The sequence below is a fragment of the Pelmatolapia mariae genome, linkage group LG10_11 (assembly GCF_036321145.2).
Source record: "Pelmatolapia mariae isolate MD_Pm_ZW linkage group LG10_11, Pm_UMD_F_2, whole genome shotgun sequence".
NCBI lineage: Eukaryota > Metazoa > Chordata > Actinopteri > Cichliformes > Cichlidae > Pelmatolapia > Pelmatolapia mariae.
The window spans coordinates 52,138,622-52,164,392 of NC_086236.1; the positions used below are offsets into that span (position 1 = coordinate 52,138,622).

A 25,771-nucleotide genomic window follows, 5' to 3' on the forward strand; every position below is an offset into this window, starting at 1 on the left:
GAGTGAACTGTATTTTTAAGCTAACCTCAGTACAAACTTTCACAGAGAAAAATCTCAGGATCAGTCTCATAATAAGTGGCTCTGAATACTCCAAGGATTCCAAGGACACAACAAGCTCTCAGCGCTGACATAATAGCAACCAAAACGCTTTACCAAGCAGTTCACATGCACCACAGACCATCAATAGAGAGTTCTGTTTCTGAACACCTGAAAAATGTAACTCAAATAATCTCATCTATCTCACATTTGGTCTCCAAAAGCTCCTGAGAAAACAAAAATATGAAGCTTGAGGCAAATTTTGTGTGTCAGCTGTTTGGACCTGGGCGTGTAAAAGGGGGTATTTTTTTGTACTGAACACTGCTGTTTGCTGTTGATGAGAGTCAGGAGATGAATGAAAACAGTAAGGTTACTGTCAGTAAAACAAAATCACTGTTCAAAAAAAGAAAACCCCACTGAAAGTAGAATGAACTGTAGAGTATAATCATACTTCTTTGTAACTTTGTCTCTATCAGCAGCCTCGTTCACAGTAAATTCATTCTTAGCTTATATGTAAATATTGGCTCGAGTTGGCTTTAGTATGTTTTGGGAATATGGTGATAAAGTGTGCCGTAGTATCGAGTATACAGCTGTAATCAGGGAAAATGAACATACATTTCCTCGACACACAGAAACAAATCCAATCAGTCCACAGCTACCTGTTCTGGGTCGTAAACCATCAGCCGGTTTTGGTACTGAGCCGTGTTTGTCACCCCACCTGGAACACAAACAAACATCTCAGGATTTTGGCAGTGACATGTTCTCCTGCAAATGTGTGTGAAAGTGTGAACTTAGTAGCAGAAGTGAGATAAAAGTAACGTATATGGGACTGAATGTGCATGCTGAGTCTGTGTTCTCTCCTTGTGTACCTGACACCCAGAGCAGGTTGTCAGCAACGCAGCCGGCGTGGCAGGACAGCGAGCGGTCAAAGGGCTGGACGAACATCCATTTGTTCCTCTTGGGACAGTAACGCTCCACAGAGGGCAGCACCTGCCTCAGCTCATTCCTGCCTCCCACTGCGTACAGGTACTGCCCCAGAGCTCCCAGGACAAAGTGTTCCCTACATGCCTTCATGGGGGCAATCTCAGTCCAACGGTTGCCCCTGGGGTCATATCTACAGGCGGTCCTTACTGCACATGTCCTCCCAGTGGCGTGCTCCATCTCTCCACCTACGACAAACAGGAAGTTCCCCATTACAGCCACGCAGTGGTGGCTGCGTCCAGTAGGCATGGGGACCAGTTCGCTCCAGTTAGACCCGCCCGCCACTCGCACGTGCTCCTGCACAGCTGGGTTGAAATACCGCAGCTCCCGGACTCTGCTCACCTCCCGCTTCCGACCTCCAACTATGTAGAGGGTGAGGGACTGGAAGCGCGGTCTGGTGCGGGCTGACTGGTGGAGGGGCTGAGCGAAGATGGCGCGGTGGTAGTCCAAGGCCTCATCTACCAGAGCAGCAGCCGTAGGGCTAGACTGGACCAGAGGATGGCTACGCGAAAGGTGGTGCAGTGTGGGGACGTCCATCAGGCTGTAGCGGACGTGCTGCAGAAGGTCCTCGGTGTACTGGTAGCGACAGTCGTGCTCGAGCCACAGAACAACCAGCTAAATCCAGAAAGAAGAGAAGATCAGTTAGAGACCAAGAGCAAGCAGGAAGAACAGTGACTACAATATTCATCATGCTGTCATGGTTCCATAAATTCAAAAACTGCTCATTCAATTTTAATGTATTATTGATGAAATTATTATTTGAATTCAGTATGGCTCAGTTTTTGTTTCTTTTCAAGTTTTAAATTAGAAACAAAAGGCTCCCTGCTCCAGTCGTTTTTCATCCGGTCCCTTCAAAAGGCAAATAGGAAAGACGTTAGGATAAGAGGGAAGTGTAGAAGGAAAGAATCAGTAGGAAAGACTTTGGGGAAAAATAGAGGTAGGGAAAGAAAACCAATGTGAGAGAAAAAAAAGAAACACTGAAGGACTGCTAATCAGAATTTTTTCTAGACACCTATAGGCTATTATGGCAAGATTGAGCCAGCACTACAGCCATAGTTGCCAACACACACATACACATACACACACACACACACACACACACATACACATACACACACACACACACACATACACATACACACACACACACACAAGCATTTATTAATCAGCAGCATTCAATATTCAGACTGTAAATATCCACAGGCAGCCTCCTTTGTTTAACGCGGGCGAACTGGGTAGCAGGGAAGGGATTTAATTGAACTTGAGAGCGATGGAAGGTTATTTAGCTGCGACGAGGTGTGAATGTGGGCGAGATGACTGGAGATCACTGATACCATTATCAGGAAAACAAAGTGGTTGTTAGCGCAATCTGCGCAGAGACTGAGAGCTTATTACAGCGAATAAAGGAATAAAGATTTTTAGGGGAAAAAGGGACACGAGGATGGCTAAGAACAAATCAGGGGGAAAAAAACTGACAATGTCACGACTGCACTGATAATACAGGAGTCGGGATGTGATGTATGCACACACACTGGATGCGTGCCTTGTCTTTGCTATCCAGACGAAACCTTCCTTTCCTCATTTCTCCTTTCAGTCCCCTCTGAAGGTGTGAATATGCAACAAACATGCAAGTCAGGCTTCTGTCTTTTTTGTGGTAACTGTGCCACTCTGCTGTCTCGTCTTCCCTTTCCTCCTCTGCTCACCCCGCCTCTCTCCTCCTCAATGCTTTAAAGTGACAGTGTGCGTGCGTGCATGTGTGCGTGTGCATGTGTGTGTGTGTGTGTGTGTGAGCATGCGTGTGCGCACTACGGCAGCTGACTGTGAAGGTCACGCTGCATCACACAACTTCCTCGGGGCACAGAATAAATCAACTCCTTCTCCCTCCTTCCCCTCCATGCTGAAAGAGAAAGTGTGAGAGAGAGAGAGTGTGTATGTGTATGTGTGTGTGTGTGAGAAAAGAAGAGGGTGAGGGAAAGAGATAGTGAGGGGAGGAGGGGAGGCTGAGCAAAGGATGGCAAGATAGAGAGAGAGGGAGAGAGAGGGAGAGGGGAAAAACAAAGGCAGAGAAAATGTGATTTCCAGAGCACGAGAGGCTCTAAGAAAACTCTGAGTGACGATGATTGACGCCCGAGCTAGGTCAGTCCGGTTTTGGCATGCACCCCACCACCCTCCAGCCCACCACCCCTTTCGGACGACAGCCCCCGCTCGCCGCTCGCTTCCGTCTGATGCCCAAATTAACCTTCTGGGTGAAGTGAAGGAGCCCCAAAGCAGCCTAATCAGAGGCTGATTATGGCGGCGGTGGCTGGCTAAAGGGTCAGGGTAATTGTGCCATCAGAGGCCTGATTGTTTTCAATCAGACGGGCGGCCGAGTGACAGCTGGGGGATTGGGGCTCTGATGGAGCCGCGGTGGGCCTAATCAGAGAAGAGAAGAAGGAGAGAAAGAAAGAGAGGGGAGAAAAGAAGTGAGAGAGAGCGGGGGTGGCGGTGGTGCGGGGGCTGATTGGAGCAAATGAACAGTCAAAGCGGCGAGTCCCACCCTGCACTGCCGCTTTACTCCGCAATGCTGGCAGTTCATCACGCTTACTATACGCTGACAGACGAACACCCGGTCAAACGCAGCCCTTCCTACTGCACATTGTCATCAACATAAACAAACAGTATATGAGATGCAGATGGCAGTGTTTAATTTCTTGTTTATTAGCCTGAGCGTCTGCTGTGTGTCATGCATTTCTCTGCGTGTTTGTGTTTTATATATACATATATATATATGTTTGATGAATTTGGTGCCAAATTGCAATTTCTTCAGATTTGCAATCACAGATGATTGTTTTTCCAGACTGTCATCAGCGTATTAACACTGTGCTTTAACACTTCAGGGCTGCATCCCGTGTGTCTTGTACCTTCCATATCTCCTCCTCGCTCAGAGAGGTGAGACGGTCGCTCTTCAGCACCTCCCTGAGGAGGCGGTAGGGCAGCTGCAGGGCCTCGTCCTGTCGGCTCTGGCTCAGCTCAGACAGATGCTCCACCAGGAAGCCCACCACGGCCTCCTCTAAGGTGGGGAGGTGGAACAAGTCAGCCACGCGGTACAGCTCCAGGTAGTTGACGCTGCTCAGCTCCTGGGGGATGAATGGACGTCTATGCCATTAGGGTCTGTTAAAAAAACTTTAGAGACAGCTATCAGACTACATGATCCTGGAAACCCACCAAAGTAAACAGTGAGGATGATTTTTGTCTATAGAAATTAATAAAAATTAATTTGAGCAGTGACTGAATTATAATTCTAATGAGAACCTTTCATTTACAAAGATCGGTTCACATCTGTTGTACCTCTGTGTTATTTCTCATTTTGTTAGCAGGTGTAAATTGTAAGATTTTATCAAATATCCTTTATGTGTTAGCCATTGTTTTGTTCCGAGAATATGTGACATTTACAAATAATAGAAGCCGATCATCCCCACTTCATATTGCATTTATAAGCCACATGCACACTAAGTCTGAATTCAGTGCCACGACAACATTGCGTGTCAAATACTAGAAGACAGTTAGAGAAAGGCGCAAGACTAAGCCCAGTGAGATCTGACTAGTGGAATAAGACTGCCATCTTCTGGCTCTCTTGCAGCATCTACAGCACAAACAGCTCCATGCGGTCCCCTCTCCTACGGATCGGCCTTTAATAATGTAGCACCTTGATGAATCAGCCACACTCAGAGGTTTTAAAGAACAACATTGCATTACAGCTCACTACATTTCAATTTTGCTACTGTGAAATTAAAAAAAAATGTAGAAAAATCTGAATGAGGGTTTAGAGAATCTTACAAACAACAGTGGCAAGGGTCACACACGCATGCCAGTCAATGTTAAAATGTAATACACTGCAACAGAAATGTATTGATCAAATGCTCAGCGGAACAAATTAGAATCTAACAAATCACACAGATGATCCTGACTGGCTAATGTATCTGATTTTCAAGTGTTTACAGAGAAGTCTTTTCTATTAGTCTGGCCTTACTCTAAGCAAATTGCGTATAGAACATTGAGCTGATGCGATAGCTGTGATGAACACACAAGCGCTTTGCTAGCTAATGACTTATCAATTGTTCTGATTGATAAGTCATGATGAAGGATGGTTATTATTAATACAAAACCATCAATGATCCTTTTACAACCAGCAGATGGCACATCGGAGCTAAATTTACAGTCCTAATGTAAGACCCAAGTCTTGCCTGAGTTGAAATACAGTGTTAAAGGATTATACCCTCATGGGGGGGAATTGAGGACAACATCTCCAAACATAATATAAAACATGATATAAATGAATATCAAGTTTATACATATATATATATATAAAAATCCCCTCTCGACCCTTCAAGTTCAGGTCCTCTACCAGAGGCCTGGGAGCTTTAGGGTCCTGTGCAGTATCTTAGCTGTTCCTAGGACTGCACTCTTCTATATAGATAGACAGACAGACAGATAGATTCAAAGCTCGTCTTTGGATTTTCAGTACAGTTCTTGTGTAATTTGGCATGCCTCAGCCTTTTCTCCCTGTTTCCCCCCCTTCAGAATAGCTTCTTGACAGCCACCCTTCCACTGAGACTGTCATCCTTTTTTTTAGGACACACTGCACACCATGCAAGTCACGCTTTCAGCTAATAGCTTTTTAGGAATCATCTTGTTGGCGAAAAATACGTTTTTCTGCCTGTCAAACTGTGATCTTCAGCATTTTTCATAGATACAACAGTAACATGTAACAAAGTGCCTAAACGTGTGATTTAAAATAGGTTCTTTTGCTCTGTTCCCTGCTATGTGTTGACACAACATTAGTTCATCCTTTGAGTAAGGAGCTTTTTTATGCTTGAATGATTCATAGATCAGTGTTAAGTGGTTTAATAAACAAAACACATCCTCAGAAAACAGTTAGGTAAAAGGACTGGACGGAAAATGAGTGAAAAAGTAGCCAATTCCAAAGAAAAGCTCTGAAGGAACATCAGAAAGCTGCTGCTCAAGACCACTATCTATCTATCTATCTATCTATCTATCTATCTATCTATCTATCTATCTATCTATCTATCTATCTATCTATCTATCTATGTTATGAAAAGTCACTGATTCCATTCTGGCAAAGCATGGTGCTTACTATAAAGCCATGTATCAGATATCTTAGACTATTTCTGTTCCACAGCAACCTCCACCTGAGTTGCTTTTTATTTACAGCAGCGCTTCGCTACATACCCAGAGGACAGTAGGCCGACTTTGCTTCTGTTCTAACACATGCATCTTGTGATAAAATGCATGAAACACACGTCAGTGTGGCCCAATTCTTGAAATGATCTGGACTGAGGTACCTTGCTGTAGACGACAGGCATAAACCCAGCAGAAGTGTCCTTGAGCAACAGCACTAAACGCTTCCCAGCTCTGGGGCTTGCATCCTCTAACTGACCTTTAAACATTCACACTAGACCATTAGTAGATGGGAGAACTGCAGCACTCTTCCTGTGCATGAATTAGTTTTGACTTTGCGGTCAAGGTATTTAGAAGAAATAGCTCGACATTTTTCAAGACACACCAATTTTTAAAAAAAAAAGATGAAAAGATTGATCCCAGTTTAATTTCTTTAAACACAAAGACCAAAACAGAGGGAGCCTGTCTCTGTCAAAATAAAAAAAATGAAAAAACAGTTAAACTAGAGGCACCTCTGCATCTCACTAATTAACACATTATAGCCTAAGTGAGTTTGACTAACAACAACAACGCAGAAACAGAAGTTAACACATACACTGTTGTTGTAGAGGTTGTGAACCCTTTGGAATTTTTACATTTCTCAAATAGGTCCTAAAACATCACCTGATTTTCACACAAGTACTAAAAGTAGAAATTACCTAATTAAAAAGAGATTGAAGAAAAGGACTCTTTGATCCAATTCTAGTCATTTGCTCTTTTACTGGTTTAGATGGGGACACCATGTCAGTATTTTAATATGCAAGCAGTCAGTATCAATATAATCACAATAATCTTGATATAAAATTGCATTATTTTCATAACAAAGGTGAGATGCCTTTTACACACCTAATAACTGCAACAACTCACAGTTCTTACACATAATATCCTCATTTCTGACTCTGAAGGAAAAAAAGCAAAAATTATATAGTAATTAAAGAAAACTGGAAAGAAACACGGGAGATACTTGACAGTTTGGATAATGATTTAGGAAATGTGTAAAATGACCTATGTAAGCTATTCAACCCCAAGTAAGGTGACTCATTTGTAAAAATTCCCCCGATATAACTGGCAGATAGGATCAAATGGAGCAACTGTTCCTGAGTGGACCATACTTCTCACACATCAGTGTTATTACCAGATTTTCATTAACCTGATGAGGACTTTGTAGCATGAATCTGTTTCTGCGCTGATTTCTTTTCCTAATGTCCGCAGTTCCCAGCTCACACACAAGGACACCAGAACATGTGCACGTTTGTGTGCATGCGTGCATTCATGTGCGCGTGTGTGTCTGTGCTGTGTGCACGCACCTGGATGAGGTAGTGTGAGCAGAGGCTGAGGAGCTCCAGCAGCTGAAGGTGGCTGCCTGCAGACAGGACGTCCTGGATCACCGCTGGCTCCAGCAGAATCTGGTTCAGAGCATTCAAACAGGGTCATTAGGTTTCTTTTTTTAACATTTGTGTCTGAGTGTCCGTTTCACTGCAGCTGAGCTCTAGGTTGTTTTCAAGTGATGACTTTTTCTGAACTTTTGTACTGTACTGTATATTATTTATTGATAATCGCTGTTTCTTTTAACTGTTCAGGTTCAGGCACACATTTTTATCTATGGTATGCAGAATGTCTGAAGAAGTCACTTGGATGAATTATGAAATGTCGAGATGAACACAACCAATTTTCTTGGAACATTTCAGCAAATTCCATCCGAAAAACCACAAGATTTCTGGAATGATGTCTTTAATATTTATCCATACTGCACAGTGCTATATTTGATAAAAACTAAACACAGCATTTTAGCCCAGAGACATTAATCCAGCTATCAAGCATGTGAGAAAAAGATGATTTATTTTTTCATGTCCTAACACATACAACCTTAGAACTAAAAAAAAGTATATATATTTGTAATTTCTTTCTTATTTTCACTCTTTAGTTGAGCTAAGTTTGATTTTCACTGGTTAAATGTAAAAATGTTTCAGACAGTGCAACAGATGATGTGGAAACGAACAAAAAAACCCTGCTTGACCATTGTGCTTGATTTGCCATTATTCTCCTTGCAGCGCAGCAACATATTCAGGCAATTATTTCTGCACAGATTCTGCCAAAATGCTTCCTGTTTAGCTAAATGAGCAGCGGATGAAAATTATCCACTGAAAGCTTCCTTCTGTTTCCTCCATATTACCCACCCATATGCAACATAACGCTCTGTAACGCAGCCAGTTCGTTCTTGTAAGCTCTTAGGAGCAGAGCCAGGTAGGGGTGGAGAACTGCGCAGAGGGTGGCATCACTTAAATCGTAACCCAGTCAGACTAGACACCATGCTATCTCCCTCATCCTGTGGAATCACCTGTCCCACAGTTTAGATTGGTTTTAAAAACAAAAAAAACAACCTACAAAACCTTTGATAATCCCTTCAGCAGCTCTGCCCTACATATCCACAGAGCTGTGACTGCATCAGAAGTGAAAGTGTGAAAAATGACTTCATCATTTGTCTCTCTCACCCATCGTTACTGTTGCCACAGTAATGGACTGAACATTGTTTAGCAGGCCTCAGGAGTATCAATTTTGCTGGAGCCTACTGATTATTTATGAATCTGAAAAACAAAATGAGCAGATCTGAATACAAATGTGTTACTTTCTTCTACTGCTTGTTTGTCCATTCAGTCTACATGATTGCTCTCATTGCATTATAGCGCATTATTTGGCCACTTTAGGATTCATGTAAACACTTCATTTGAAATCATCAGGCTACTTGTTTATAATAGTATAATATACAACCACTTAGAAAATATTCCCAGCAAACCGCTCTGATAAGATTTTTTTTCTACCCTCCTTCTCCACAATTAGCTGCATCTGCACATTCCCATTTATCACAGTATGGTTTCCTTCCAGGCCTGGGCAGCAATCCAGTTAACAAGCCGCACCATCTATGGGCCTCATAAGCTTAACATATTAAGACAGAGAGCAATAGCAAGTGGTTTTCGCTTCATTAACAAGAATCTAGATACACTGAGCTAGAGAAAAAAACCCAGCAGAACAGAGCAGATAAAAATGTTGATTTGAAAAAACTAATTTCCAAGCACCTCTTCATCTATTCGGTGACTATGAACTGAGGAAAGCATGCTATCAAAAACATCAAACCCCGCATTTTTTCCCTTTCACTCAATCAGCATCCTGTCAGGCAGCAGCAGCAGCAGCAGCAATAATGACTGTAATAACAGTAAGTGAACTCTCTTCATATCGTGCTCTCCTATCCACTCCAGAAGCCCACTAGAGTTAGAGCACCTCTACCTCACACAGCAGAAGTCAGTTTTATAACTCCGTGCCCGCTTCAGTGTGGGAGTACAGTGAGCTCTTGTGTAAACCAGCAGTTATTGCCGCTTACTAGCTTTCACCTGGAGGAGATCTAAAATGGAACAAGATGTGTGTAAGGCAGAACGCATGTCCTCTGCCATGTGATCTGGTACACGTGTGGCTAATAAAACTGTGGCAGCGCTGCAGGATGTTTAATTGATTGAGAGATCCACTGTGGTTGGTAGGCAGTAAAAAAAATAAAAGAAATCCTATGAAGCTACTGATGGCATGTCTCCTCCTTCACCCTGCTGGCCTATGACATGTGGCTAAAGGATTTTTAGTAGGTCATTATTAACGGTCTGGGGGTAAGCTTATTGCCCTCATCTCATCTGCTATCATCTCCTCTGGGCAGACAGGAGCTGAGCCAACCAAAGCAGGGCGGCTTGCAAGCCTGCTGTTGACCTACTTACACTGGCTAACCGACTCACTCTTTGCTCATTTCCACTGTGGAAATAAAATTAGGAGTAATTACAAAGTTCCTGGCCTCTTGGTACACAAAATAAGCCGCTGGGCTGCTTATTGAAGCAAGAATCATTGGCACAAAAAATGTCAAGAAAGGTTTACAGGAATTCTCACGCACTCATTCTTTGTCGACTGGGCGACAAGACAAGGACATGAACTCACAAGAACCTTTAGCACTGAAATGTAATTTTGTGCTCTTCTGTTTTTATTTTGACCAGAGTGGCCAGGGCAGGGGCCAGTTCATAGTAAAAATCTGATAAAGCACCTGCACACTCAGTCATCCAGCGATAGGAGCTTATGCTGCTGAGATTAAAGAGGTAATCTGCAGAATCCATGTTTTTATTTAGTTTTGTGACATATTTGGCACTGATAGAATATTAAGTTATTTTCAGCTTTAAAGTAAATGTACAGTATTTGAGTATTTCAAATTGTATGCTGTTTTTCTACTCCCCTTTAATTATAAAATATAGCTAGCACATAGGATTTTTAATCTACTAACATAAGCTTGGTCAGCTTATGAACTACATAATGCTCTTTGACAGATAACCCTCTGGCATTCAAAGTAGTCAAATTTATCTTTACTTTGACCAGCCATAGCGTCTCTACTAATAGCAAAAACCAAGCCCGTGGTGCTTGTTCACTTTGCTAATGAATGAAAACACAGACATATGTTCATTTATCATGTTATTATTTTCATCTTATTTTTATCTGTTATTTCACTATATATAGTGAGACAGTAAAAACTGATTTTCATAAATAATAAATACACACATTCATTGTTCTTAAATCAATTACCAGCATCACTGTTTGATGAACACTTATTTACAGGTATGCATGACAACACAGTCCCAAACTGCAAAAAATTGTTTAGCAAGATATTTAGTAACAAACAACAATATGTACATGTAAAGTGTATATATCAAAGAAGAACAGCACTGGAATCAATTCTGCAAATATTCTTCATAGCTTGTTAGCCAGTTATGTTGTGTGCTGCTATGCTAGCTGAGGGAGTTTAGTGTTTGGCTACTGTCTGCCAGTACTAAGAACATGCTGGTTAGCTTAGCATGCTGAGTAGCTGCACTGTGCTTGCTTAGATAGCTTGGTTAGCTTGGCTAAATAAATTTGCTAAACCACGTGAGCGTTTATGTTGTCTTTATATGGTGTATTTCAGTGAACAGTTGGGAAAACAAACATAACTTGCATCTCGGAGTTTGCTGGTAGCCAGGACATTTACTTGTTTTCTAGGACTGTATATTTAAAAAAAAAATGGATGGATTTTGCCTCAGTCAAACAGTCAAGATGTGACTGAAGTCCAGACTTTCAGCTTTAACTCAAGGGGTTTAACAGAAGTATCTTTTTAACAAAGTGAATTCCAAAGTGGGGGCCGGTACTGCAGGTAGGCTGTAGTAATAACAGAAATTCAGTGTGAAATTATTTACATTTACATATTTATATACGTAAATTAATTTGTTTAGATAAAAAGTGAATTAAAACTGGTAATAGGAGGTTGTTAGTTTGTGATATTACTCATTACTCTGACCTAAATTTACTTACTCTTGTATTGAAATTTGTGTCCCAGTGGCAGGTGGGTCACACATGAGCTTTAACACTTTACATATGGATGGGTGGTGATTTATAGCCAAAGGCCTGTGTTGTTTATGTTTCCTGAATAAAACGGTCAAGGAAATACATCACTTTCTCTTGTATTTTCATTAGAGTGAAGATTTAAGTTTGGGTGGGCCCCAGGGGATTTTCTGGGTTTTAAGTGGGACACTGCACTCTTCACTTTGAGAATTGTCACAACCCGGCTCAAAGGACACACAGGCACAGAATGGCTGCATTAAATTGCAGTCCTGTATAGTCCTGAACTTAAAATTGCAATTGTGACTGCAAAAAAATCTTAACTTCAGGCTTCTCAAGGGGACTGCACGTAGCACCATTTTTTATATACAGTGATACACCAGTTATTATGGGGGTTCACCACATGTGCAAAAGAGATGCTTGCATTATTACTGTATATTTTTATATTAAAAACATGTATGTTATTTCTTGTACTACAGGTTAAAGCATTTCATTCCAGAGAGGTTGCAAATTTGAAGCGACGAAGGCTGATCAATTGAGCAGGCCTAGACGTCCAAATGAGACGAAACTGCCAATCAGGCAAATGGGATCAGGCAATGTAGCTTAGCCTTGAAACAGTGTAGAAAGTAAGGCTGATTAGGCAGCCAAATAAGGATTCAATAAATCAGAGTCAACAAACTATGTCACCTGGCAGAGAACTTGGTTGCTAAACCTAATGATACATCAGAACAATTTAACAGTAGTAGTGGACGTTCACCCACAGTTTAGCAAATGTAATGATATGTACTGAAAAATAACTTTCTGGATATTAATCTAAAAATTTCTGTGTGGTGTACTGTGATTTCTTTTCATGAGATTTTCTGTCGACAGCATTTCCATCTCTGCAAATGTTGTTGTTGTTGTTTTTTTTCTTTTGTCAGTGTGCTCACGATGGCTCAAACTCACCTGTCCAGTGTAAGCGAAATCTAAAGCGTGCTTCAGTCCAACGCTGGTCACTCCCTGCAGAGTCACTTCATCTGCCTCGCTCTCCACCATGCACAGGCTGAACATGGCCTGATGACACAGAGCCAAAACATGGAGGTCAGCCGAGGGAACATTACATCGCACATATTTCATGTGGCATTTTCTTTCTTTGTTGAAATAAAAGAAGCAAACACATATAATACTGTATTAAAAAAAGTCCAGTGATCACAACCATTCACATTTGTTTCTCCAGTCTTTCAGAGGTGGCTCTGGAGGTTCATCATATAAATATCTGGAGGTTATGACACACTGAGAAAAAAACAAAACAAAAAAACAGCCTGATAGTTAATCAAAACCTGCCAGACGCAGCATCCTAGAACCCTTTTCGTATTGATTTACCTGCCTTGGCCCTGAAGGTCAACAGAAAGAAATAGCACAATCAGTACTTTCTGTTATACCCCTCTGTCTTTCCCTCATCCTGTCTCACACACACACACACACACACACGTGCACGAGCACAGTACATGTCAAACTCCATGTGAAATCAAAGCCGTGGACACAGCATCTGCAGTCTGGCCCTGCTGTGTGTGAGTCCACCTTGCTGCTCGCTAATCAAAGCTATTGATTGGTGTCACACCATGAAGGGATGACAGCGCTATTGATCACAGCCAACCAGCAGTGCGCAGCAGTGTTGAGGGAAAGAGAGAGAGAAGGAGTTTTACAGGTCAAGCATGGCCATGATGACGATCATCTGCTACCTGTCACCTGAGTTCTGAGCTAGAGTAACGTTATACCATCTTTAAGTGTGGTGTCTCAATGTTTCTTCTGTAATGGCACAAACAGCACCACTAAACCGCTTTTGAAAAGTAATTCCAGCTGTTTCTGTATCCACAGTTTCCTTGCTTTTCAGGATAGTGATCTTAGCTAACTTGCAATTTTAAAGTATCTTTTTAATCACAGCGCAATGTGCAACACGGTCGCTCCACTCTATCTCTGCTGAGACTCTGGTGTGTGACAGCATTATAAGCTTCAAAAGCCCTCGGGCTGCCTGGTTATCGCAGGATCTCCTTCTGTTGTGAAAGCCACATTCATTTCGCCTATAATGAATGTGGCTTTCCCTGATTCATAGCACACATGAACTTTCACCAGGCACCAACGCCCACCCCCTTCTCTGGCAAATGGCCCTTCTGTATTGTGAGCATGATGTGAGAAATGGGCTACGCTGAGTTTTAAACCAGTGTCTGTGTATCTGTCTTCAAAGCTCAATCTTGTTGATTCACCACAGTGCTAATTAAAAATCTACTGGTCCACAGAGCCCAGGAGTTAGCCTCTGGCTAAACCCGGGATGTGATAGTGGCTGAGCTTTGGTCAGTGTCTGCAAGAACATAAAACACACACACACACACACACACACACACACACACACACACACACACACACACACACACACACACACACACACAAAAGCATTGACACACAAGCAGGAAGTAAAGAGTGGAGGACACACAATATAGACTGCCTACGATAGACAGAGACACCCTGAGAAGTGCTCATAGAGTTGTGTGCCTTCAGCATGAGCGCTCCTGACCTTGGTGAAGGAGCTCAGGGAGCGCTGGTGGTGACGGATGGCTACCCTGATTTGGGATATAGATCCATCGCAGAGACACATTGCGCCACAGAGCCACGTTCACTGCAGTCGTTTCACACACTGCTGCAGTGGGGGTGTAGCGTTGCAGTTAGCCTGACCCGCTGGCAAAATTTGTGTGTGCCTGCTTGGCCTGATCATACTATAAAGGATTCGTGACTTCCTCACGCACCCAGTGAAAAATTACAGTATTCAGTCTGAGAAAAGTAGTGGTTTATCTCCAGGGAAGGAGACTACTCTTGCAAGTATGTTTATTAGAAAAGACCAAAAAGAATAGTTGAATGTATTTGGTAAATGGATGATTTTGTTTTTTGGGGCACTTCACTTTAATATTTCTATTTTACACTGATTCTTTTCTTATAATAGAGAAACAAAAATGTCTTCTTTTTGTTTTAACTGAATTTTACATTAAAAATGTATGATGGTCCTCCAATACTTTGAAAAGAAATTAGTTCTGCCTTCTACCTGGCTACCTTTATGATGAGCATGCACAGTAATTAAAAAAAAAAACTGGAGTAGTTTCATATACAACAACAATATCTCATTTAGGAAGACATTCTCCTACTTAATCTGTGTTTTTGCTTTGTGAGTGTCCAGTGGAATTTTCTTATAAACCTTTCAGACTGCATTTGTTTCGTTCTTCTTTGGATTTTTCTGGCATTTTCCTATGTTTTTTATATGTTGCCGGGACCTTTAGATCAGAGAAAATAGTATTAAACGAGACATGTTTACACTTTGGTACTGCTTGGTAAAGTTTAATTGGAATGTTTGTTCCATAACTGCTGCAAGCTGTTAAATTGCCAGAGGCTCAGCTGTTATGCTTTTTAAAGACCAATGCGTGTATCAGTGCATTTGGACTGAATCTGCCAACTGCTCTCGTTCTTGGTGCCAAGAAATGAGGAAAGTTTACAAGGATTCAGGGTACTTGGCAGAATTTTACTTAAGACTGTGCACAAAAACTTGTGAAAACCATTCATTTGTTAATTCAACCTTCCTGTCCTTAACTGCCTCAGTAGAAAGAAATAAACATGGTCAGCATTTCTATGGTAAACTGCGTGGTGATTATGTGATTGGATTTAGATGCTTAATATGTTTCAAAGTCCAGCATAGTGCTCACAGAGCACAACATAAAGGAAAGCTCACCACAAACCCAGGATATCAGCTGATATATAATTGGCAAATCTCATATGGAGCACATTTTTTCATCTGCCTTAGCCTACCCACATCTGCAAGCCACTCTGCAACCCACAGCTCCTGTTTTGGATGGACTGGTATCGATACTTACAAAGTGCTTGAGGTTCAGTATCTTGTTTGAGGATACTTCAACATGCAGACCGGAGGAGCCAGGGATCAAATCACTGTCTTTCTGATAGGCAGACAACCCACTCTATATCCTGAGTCATGAACACAGTTTAATGCTGCATTTGACTTAATCTGTCTGTGTCCTTGAATCCTGCCCAATTCTGTGCTAGTGCACATGGAAGGACTGGGAAGTTGCCCATGCCATCAAATTGTAACTTTTGCTTCCCTATTGGCCAGCTCTCTCTTGAAAATGACATTTTAACCTCAATGAGACTTTTTCACCTGGATAAATAAAGGATAATAACATATAAATTCCTGAAGATTAAAATAAAAGTCTTTTTTTGACTATAGTGCTCCTATCTGAACTTTGATTGCTGTAAATAAACAACTGATTAAGAGCAACAGTTTATTTATTCTTGACAGCCACTCTGTTCTCCTTTCTACTTTATAAAGAAAGACCTTGTAGTTATGATTCAACTGCATCTTTACATTTTTAATGTTCAAGATTCAAAATTCTTTATTTGAATCTTGAATTTTCAAATAATACATAATTTATATACCACTGTAACTGATATGTATATGTTACGTTTTTAAATGCAGTCACATTAAAATTTAAGTGCACTGCATCACTCTGTAGTTTGTAGAAGCACCTTTAGAAAAACGTGATAAGTGATACAGTTTTGCCCCATACTTCTTTACAATAATACATCAGTACACTGAGGTTAGCGGGTATTTATATATGCATAGCACAGTATTCCAGTCAGGTTGAGGTATGCAGCACCTTGATTCTTTTCTTTTTCAGCTGTTCTGTTATAGACTTGTTACTGTGCTTGGGACCATTGTCTTGTTGCATGACCCAGTCTAGGCCAGGCTTAGGCTATGGGACAGACTGCCTCACATATGACTTCAGTATACTAACTTTACTGGTTCTTATATAGCTTTTTTTCTACTCTATCTGAGCACTCAAAGTACTTTATATAACTTGCCTCATTCACACATTCATACAACGTTTCTATCTAACATTCACACATATTCAATCTCTGATAGATGCATTGGAGAGCAAATTGGGTTTAGTATCTTGCCCAAAGATATTTGGCGTGCAGACTGGAACAGCCAGTAATCGAATGACCAACCTTCTGAGTAGTAGATGACCTGCTCTACCTCCTGAGCTCTATAGAGAGGAGTTTGGTCGAGTCACTGACTGCAAGATGCCCAGATCCTGTGGCTACATCATTACCCCTCCATCACCATGCTTGATAGTTGGTGTGATGTGTTTGTGCTGATCAACTGTGTTTTATTTTTACCAAAGTGGTGCTATACATTATGGCCAAAAAGCTCCACTTTAGTCTTGTCTGTCCAAAAAACACTGTTCCAGAAGTCTTGTGATTTCTTGAGATGCAACTCAAGATACAAACCTAAGCTATGCTGCCATGTTTTTTTTATAAGTAAAGACTTTCTCCTGGCAACACTTTAAGCCATTCTTGTTGAGTCTTTATAAAATTGTTTTTTCAAGAACTTTAATATTAATATGCTCAGTGAGGCCTGTATAGTCTAACATGTAGCTCTTGGGACTTTTGCAGTGTTTCGAGCATTGTTTAGTCTGAGCTTAAAATAAATGTTCTGGGACATACACTCCTGGGAAGAGTTTAGGATTGTGTTAAGATCCTCCAAACCAGGAAACAGTCAAAACTTTTGCATTTGTAGAGGTGCTCACAGTTGCTGATGATCAGTTAATGGCTGCTAATAAAGAAAAACAGAGCTGCAAAGAGGTTTGTAAATACTTTTCACACGACTGTAAATTGTTCCATTGGTCTAATATTTTTTATTGGAAATGTTCTCATCTAAAAATAATATAGAATTATACTATTATATTATATATTTTCATAACTCTTCAGGCTTGAGATACAGGCGGATATGTTTTCACCTTTCTGACTTGGTGTTCTACCCACAGCTTTAAAGAAAAGAACATTTCAGGCTTGTGTCTGTTGGAGTCAAATTGTTAAATGTTGCCATTATTGTACTTAAATTTGTAAGTCTTGGTTCAAACTGTATGATCAAAGACATTCCTTTTTTTCTGACCCCCTCCCCAGCCCGTTGAATGGTGGGGGAGGCTGTAGTGTTTTATTATAGGGACACATCCTATGTGAAGGTTCTGTTTTCTTGTTTAGTAAACTTCCTGCCTTTATGACCCTTTGGTGAGCAGGAGGTCACACAAATGCACCCCCAAACACAAGCACACACACTCACGGGCACCTACACACACAGACACACACACATTCTCGCACATGCATACACACACATACAAGGGCCCGACACACCACAGGGGGTGTTACAGTGGGTGGTGCCTGTGTAAACTGTAACTGTATTCAATAAAAAGGCTGCAAGGAAGGCTGTTTATTTGAAGTTGGCTAGGAAACAGGTGAGGAGCGTTCAGCTCCAAGAGCCTGGTTCCGACCAGCCTCCCTTGCTAGCAAGTAAAATCGATCGATTGCTGTTCATCTTGCTTCGTTAACGGGAATAAGTCTCTAAACCAGCGGGGCCTGTGGAAGCGCAGACCCAACAGTGTCAAATTCTCATAAATGAAATCAATACAGCTCAGTTAAACAGAGCTCAACTCTTTCCACAGGCAGTCCATGTAGTGTGTTGTACCTCTGTGCATGCGGTCCGGAGATATATAATATGCAATGCAACTGCCTAATGCGACATCAGTGCCACAGTAGTACCTGCAAACTCCTTTTCTAAAGTATTCAGAAGAAAAAACTAGATAGGCTGTTGCTACTATAAATACCTGAAAGGGGAATTCACAAACTTTCAATTTTGTATGCAGAACTGAATCTATTTCCACTTATTTACAGCTTTCTACAAATAGCACAGTATACATTGAATCCCCACGCACCAACTTCCTCACAGGGATCAACTTACAACAGATGCCATTAGCAAATCGAGCTATATTGGATTAGACAGAGGAGAGATTGTCTATACATGATCTACAGGAAATACCGATCAGTCTTTAGTGTTGTCACAAAGCAATAAATGACTTGTATTTAGTGTAGTTTGTGAAATTTCTATTGAAAATAGTGACTGTTTTTTGGTAAAGGCTCCTTCCTAACTGATGGGCGAACAGACAAGATTTTGTGTGTGGGTACTTTCTCGCTGAGAGCGGTGTGCGTGTGAGGCTGGTGTGACTGATTGTGGCTGTATCTCGCCAAGCTGTCCAGACGTCTTAGTAATGTGATGGGACTGGAAGAGGCAGGTGACACATTCAGGACAAGTTCCAGGTACACAACTCATGCTTGGTCAGGTATTTCATTACAATCCCTCATGCCCGCTGGACTAGATAATGTGTTCTAATCACTGCAAAGTGTGCAGGTGTTTGCCTGAGTGTGAGAAGACTGAGACGTGGAAAGAGGGGGAAAACACAGCCCACACAAGACCCCTTCATCTCCTCAGTAAATGAAGTAAATGAAACCCAGCGGTGGAGTCAGATGACAAAATGAACATAATGTTGTTAGGCTGCTCCAGAGGAACAGAGGAGCGGAGTGAGTTTTTCTTGCTTACTGTAGCAGGCTGATCTAATAATCCGAGCGCTGGAACAACAGTGTTGCTCGGCTCAGCTGGGACTTGAAAGAGCGGCATTTAAAAAAGGAGCCGAAGAACAAAAGGAGAACAAATGTGAAGAGGATGAACAAAAGGAGGAGAGGAGTGTGACTCGCCCACCCTCGACTCTCTTCAGACAGAAGTAAAAAAAGAAAAACCCTACAAACACACACACATAGGAGGAATAATCCCCGGGCAACTTGGACATATTTAATCTGCCTCTCATTTTCAACAGGGATTAATTTCTACCTTCTAATCTGCTCAGTGTCCCTGAATTAAATCTCATGTGTGCACTTTTCCCTGTGTGGCCCATCTGAGGAAATCTCCTGCCTGGCTGTCTGACAGCACAAGCCTAGCTAAAGCAACATATGTGGCTTGTTCCAGGTGGGTTAGTGAAAAACGTGTAGCAGTTGGTGTGACATATAATATACCATGTGGGCTTGCAAACATGACCAATTTTCCAACCAAACACTTCTACTACTACTCTGCTCAAGAACTTCATTTATTGGCAGGATCAATTATTTTTGAGATCTCTAACATGAACTAGACTCACCCTGAAGTAATCGCTGCACGCTGCTAGGACGGCTTTGTGGGCGTGGAACTTCTGCTCACCGGCAACCAGAGTGACATCACACAGCAGGCCATCTTTCCTCTGCTGGTTGAGGGCAGAGAGGACCGAATCCTGGTGCGACTTTGACTGGCAGAGCCTCTGTCCTGTCAGCATCTCCCTACTGCTGTACAACACACAGACATACAGAACACATGTTGGATCTTAGTGGATTTACTAGGTAAGACAAAGATTTTGCACTAATGATAATAAGCAATAATAATTTATCCTTTACCACAGATGGATTAAAACAAATTAAGACATTTCTGTGAGCAAACATTCACAATAAATCTAAACAATTCCATTCATTTTAACCACCTTGACAGCACAATACTAACATATATCCATGTAAAACACCTACCTTAATAAAAATCTCTATTTTTTTAAATACATGTAATGTACACAGCAAATACATGAAAAATCATAACTTTTTACCCCATGTCCAGTGGTGAAAATCACACCAAACAACTGAAATGAAATGCTCTCACACACACTCCACGAATTAAGCTAAGGAACTACAGCAAGCTAACGTTGCTTGCTGTATCATTATTATCCATACATAAAGTATCTCTTAACCCAGTTTCCTTTACCTTTTACCACACCACTGCAACTATATCAGTATCCATTGATTACTTTACTATTGTGGATCAGACACATATCGACAGCTACTATAAATGTCAGACGTGCTAAAACTATTATTAGTCCACACAGGATTACTCTTATCGACGATGCCCTATTTTTTCTCTTCCACCACCGTTAGGCTGATTTTTCTTGTTTTTTACTGAACTAGATGGAACTCTTGGTTTTCTGCAATAAAACTCTCTAGAAGTGACCACAATGCCCAGAGGATGAAGACATTTTTGAATAATTTGGCAGCATGGTGGTGCAGTTGGTTTAAATCTCCTGATTATCTGGGGCCTGTTTAGCTTGTTTGCCTGCTCATGTTTCCTTGGGTACTCCAGCTTACTTACACACTCCAAAGACATGCATGCTAGGTTAATTAGTGATTCTAAAAATGGCTGTAGGTGTGTCTTTAAGTGCTGCATGAATTAGTGTGTGAAAAAGCTAAATGTGGCTTATAGAGTAGAATGGTTCGAGCAGTCAGACCAGAAAAGTGCTATCTACATGCCAGTCCAGTCCATATTAATATGAATTTAATGTCCCTGTACCAAGAATTTAGCGTGGCTTTTTGAACATTAATGATTCCCAGGCGATAAATTGTAATTATTCATCCTTGGTTTTTTTTTCTCTAGTGAGGCATTTGTTGCCTCCATGAGGTTATTATTTCTGCTTTATAATTACATTATTTGTTATCTACAACATTCATTAGCCCTCTCAGAATTAAATGTAAAGACTTTGGTCATGCTTTAACTTTTCTGGTTAGTATCATTATTGGCACATAAGCTTGTCCCATATTTTCATTTATGATAAAATAGTGGCAAAGCATCCCTTTCTGTGAATAGAATATCCACAAATATAAGTGAATTTCCAAAACAGTTGGGATGCTGTGTAAAATGTGAACAAAAATGTGCAAATCTCATACTCATGTTTCATTCACAATAAAACATACAAAACATATCAAATGGTTAAACTTTTAAGAAAGTGTTTAATGCATTGGTACGTGAGGGCTTCCTGTATTAATTTTCAACTTTGTCCCTTGAACACAGAGATTTCATCATATTCACTGAATCTTTTGATGATGATCAGATATTTGAAGTCTTTGCAATTTTTCATCAAGGCACATTATTCTGAATTTGTTCCACAATATGTAGACACAGGTTTTTGCAGAATGGTGAACCTCATGTCACTGACCTGTTGCCAAATGACCTGATAAGCTGCTAAATGTTCCTCCAGTTGGTTTGTTTTTCTGTAACAGCTAGTTTTCCAGCCTTTTATGATGCCCGTCCCAACTTTTTGGAGACGTGTTGCTAAATTCAAAACGGGCTAACATTTTCATGAAATAGTAAAATGTCCCAATTTAAACATTTGATGTGTTTTCTATGTTCTATTGTGAATAAAATATGAGTTTATGAGATGATTTATCAAAGACTATGCACAAAAACACTGCTCTCATAAGAGAAAGGGAGCTGTTTATCAGATCGCGCTACTAGTTCATTTCCATCTACAGTCCCTGAACAGGTACACCCAAAAGATTAACCAGGCTGCAAAATATTAAATATAAATATCCACAGGACTAGCAATAATTTGAATAATATAATCAAATAGCCTAAAGCCCTCCAATTAGTACTACCCACAAGATACAAACACATTCATAAGTGCATACACCCCATTATTCAGTTATCTTTATTTTCCATTGTTAAAATTGCATCAGAAATTTAGACAAGTGGCTCACTGGCTTGCCATGATTTACATTTTTGCCATTCCCCCACCCTTACAAAAACAGCACTTCCTACCCATCAGCGTCTATCTCGCAGTTTAGCTGATAGGATAAACGCGCTGACCACAGAACATGTCAAAATGAGTTTTCCCGATTGGCAGAAAGCTGAGGATCCATGTAGCAGCAACTATACCCCATTTTCCAACTCATCCTCAGTCCCTCTCCGCTTATACCCATTCATAAGCCAGTCTGTCCACCCAAATCCATCTATGTCCACTTCCAGTCCTGGCCATCACTTTAAATGATGCTGCCTGCCAAGAGGCTTACTCTGTCACCTTCATGGTGATGGGGTGTAAGACAGAGGAAATAATGGGCGCGTGTGTGGGCGGATGCGTTAATGCGCTCTGGGATTGAGGTAGGATGAATGATGACTCAGGTTGTTTGTTTGGTAGTTTGGGGGGGGGGGGGGGATTGCCATAATTTAAAGTTAAAGGTTTTTACATTCCAAGAAGAGAGTATAAGGATGAAATGAAAATATTAGGACAAAAACGTCATATGCTGTTATCCGAATGGTGAAAACTAAAGCAACACAAGAAGAATAATGTGGCTAAACTGCCCTCAGAATGGGTCATATTGCAAAAGAATCTGTGTCCTACATTTTACAGTGTGTCATATTTTGTTTGTGTTACAAAAGTTGCAATTTACCAGCTCACAAAAAAATAAAGAAATAATGTTATCAGAGGTTATTTTTTCTCTAATTAACCAAGTATGATGTGTAAAACAGCTTTAACATTTAAAGTACACCAATGTTTACTCTTAAAGTACCACTGCAAGGACTGCAACAGTCAGAAATGTTACGATGCCATATATGCTGGCTTTAAAAGGCTAAAAGTAGATTTCAGTTTGAAAATAGCTTGTTGCAACATAATCTTATTTCTTAAAAAAGGCCAAAATCAGCACTTGATTATTTCTCCCTGCCTCCGAGCTTCATTAGTGTCCAAAAACTATTAAACATATAAATAAACCACACAGTCGGAAGGCTAGGTAATGAAGCAATTAGTGTAGATGCTGGAGTTCTTTTTCCAAGTAAATCCCACGTGCAGCGTCCTGCTGCTAAAAAAAAGACTCCCTGATAACACAATAAAGAGCAGTTTCCTTCTATTTGATTAAACTAAAAGAAAATACATCTGTGACCTGTTTTTGAAGGTTTAGTAAGTAGGTTTGGTACAACGGATTGGGCTCTTAGGTAGATAGGTGGATTTTCTCTCATGTAACCTTGTCTACATCCATATATTAAGTTAGATAAAAAAAGACACTGAATGGACAGTCCAGGAGAGAGAGAAAGATAGAGAAAGCTGGTAGAGCCTGCGCTCTCCAAACACCGTTATTGAACAACAAATCGATCCTAAATAGATCTTTCTCAGCTTAAAATAAAGAAGTGAGTTATCTAAGTATTGCTTGAAACTGTCAGTTGATTCTGTATTTGGATTCTCATTAATATAGCATTTTTCTAGTCTAGCTGACCACTCAAAGCACTGTTACACCAGTAGCCACATTCACCCATACATGCGTACACCAAACCACCATCCTTCCAATCAATGAACAGCCCGCTCTACCTCCTGATAAGCCACAGGAGGTGCATACACAGTAACGGTTCCTTAAGGGTTATTGTCTATTTTTGCTATGAGCTTTAGATGTGCGGACCTACCTGAGGCTCGGTTCAGAAGGCATACCCTCTTACAAAGGAAGTTAAGATGGAGGTGGAGGGGAGGTGCTATGTGGCTCCTGAGGACTGTAGTCTCCTCACTGGGCACATACATCAGCCTGATAGGACAGAACAGCATGTCAGCTTCACTCAGTCCATCTACTCAACAAAGCCACAATGTGACAGCCTCCTGTGCGACGTGTGAAGGGATGCTACCACACGTTACGCCTAATGCTGACTTCTCCCTTCTCTCAGCCAGGCCCGCTGTTGACTTTGACAATTGTTAGAGCTGTTCTTTGAAGACCTTTTCTTGTAAAGCCCGGGGACTGCGACAGCCACAGGCAGCTAGGCTTCAGTGAAGTGAATCAACAAGGTCAGCACTTCTCTGAACAAGCTGGGAGTCCAAATTACACCGAGTCCTTCTGGTGTAGCTACAACCTTGACATAATGTGCTACACACCTGAATCTTGATATCCCACAGATAATGTCCAGCAGCACAGAGAGGTCACTCGGAAATCCAAGCTGCTCTGGGTACTCTGATTGAAACCCCACTCGCTTAGTGTACAAATAATAAGCTGACCTGGGTCTTCTCATACACCTGTTTTACAGAAGTAAGCCTCTGTATGTTTGCAGTTTATTTAATAGAGCCGAGTGTACTGCTGGTTTAGGTGTCATCCTCAGTGAGGTTTACTTATCGATCCATTCACGACTGACCTTCAGATGTATAGCCACAGGTACTTAGTGATGAAGGAAAAACTTAGCATTACCCTTGAGTCCTGCTGAACACATGCTAAAAACGTGTGATCCTGACATGGTGTTTTCAGGAATAATAATTATAATTAAAAAAGCAAATAAAATTGGAAATCATAATTTCCTTGTCTCCATAAACGTCTTCAGTGCTGTTAGATTACGAGGTTTTCATAACATATATCTAAAAATTATCTTACCAAGTGAAAAAATGAGCAGTGGGAGAGGTTAAACACGTCCGGAAGGCGGATAAATTTAGGATCTGATAATCACAACAACTAGGCCATTGTTCCCTGCAAAACACTGTAATCTCCTGACCGAAAACGACCACAGTGCAAATGTTGTCTTTTACGCACAGAAGACAATTAGGATTTACGCACGAAAAGCGCGCGAGGGAGCTGAATTGAGGAGGAGGAGGGAAGGTTTGGGTTGCCAGATAAGCAGACACCCTTTGTGCATTAAGTGTCACTTTGAAGAAAAGAAGAAAAAAAAGCTCCCAGCTGTCAAAAGGTCTCCTAGCAACAGGCCAGCGCCTCGGTCCACAAACTACGGGGACGGAGAAGAGAGCAACCTCTCCTGTGCGAACAGAATATCCTGTTGCATCCTTCGCAGAGCACAAGCATACGATCTGTACCAAATCCTACCCAGAGCACCTCACGGCTTTGGAGGAATTTACAGTATTCACCCCCTCCTTCTCCTCCTCCTCCTCTCTTAATGTTCCACAAGCTTACGCACCTCATATGATTGTGTTATGAGTCAGTCCCGTCCCCCTCTGGCGGCGCCTCCGTTACAGATCATTTGATCATTTGATGTCCGAGGCTGGGCTCCTTTTTTTAACATCAGCGGCGACACGAAGGGAGGGTGCAGCGGCGACCAGATGCGCTGGGTTATCACCAACACTTTATTGGTTACACTGTAGGACCTAAATTGTTACATTATAACCCCGCCTCTCCACGGCAGGTCACATGAATATGGACACAGTCGGGAGAGAGCGCCTCCAGGTGGATAATTGAGGCATGGCAAATTGTTGGGGATGCCTCGGCGTGTGCTACATGCAGTATTGTAGACACTACTGGGACACCAGGGGTCCTCATAGGATTTCCACGGGGTGCCCGGCAAATTTGGCGATACTACGCTGCTCCACTGAGAAGTAGCAAAAGAAGAAATATAACACTATGTAGTTGCACGCATCTGTGAGATCATTGTTACCTTTATATGTTTGATATCAGTATTACAGGAAACGTC

At 41.4% G+C, this 25,771-nt stretch overlaps 1 protein-coding gene across 5 annotated transcripts in view; it reads right to left on the minus strand.

Moving 5' to 3' along the window:
- Nucleotides 1-25,413, minus strand: part of klhl32 (kelch-like family member 32) — a 32,993-nt gene extending 7,580 nt beyond the window's left edge. The window contains exons 1-8 of one of the 5 annotated variants that reach the window (XM_063487233.1): nt 25,262-25,413; nt 23,783-23,898; nt 19,683-19,860; nt 12,568-12,675; nt 7,542-7,640; nt 3,918-4,133; nt 906-1,632; nt 696-754 (exon numbers count right to left, since the gene is read on the minus strand). In XM_063487233.1, the coding sequence (XP_063343303.1) occupies nt 696-754; nt 906-1,632; nt 3,918-4,133; nt 7,542-7,640; nt 12,568-12,675; nt 19,683-19,860; nt 23,783-23,805 (1,410 nt within the window). In that variant the 5' untranslated portion in view covers nt 23,806-23,898; nt 25,262-25,413. Of the gene's footprint in view, nt 1-695; nt 755-905; nt 1,633-3,917; nt 4,134-7,541; nt 7,641-12,567; nt 12,676-19,682; nt 19,864-23,782; nt 23,899-24,726; nt 25,135-25,261 lie in introns of those variants that run through there. The other 4 variants (XM_063487231.1, XM_063487232.1, XM_063487235.1 and 1 more) reach the window with 4 other exon arrangements.
- Nucleotides 25,414-25,771: the final 358 nt, after the last annotated feature.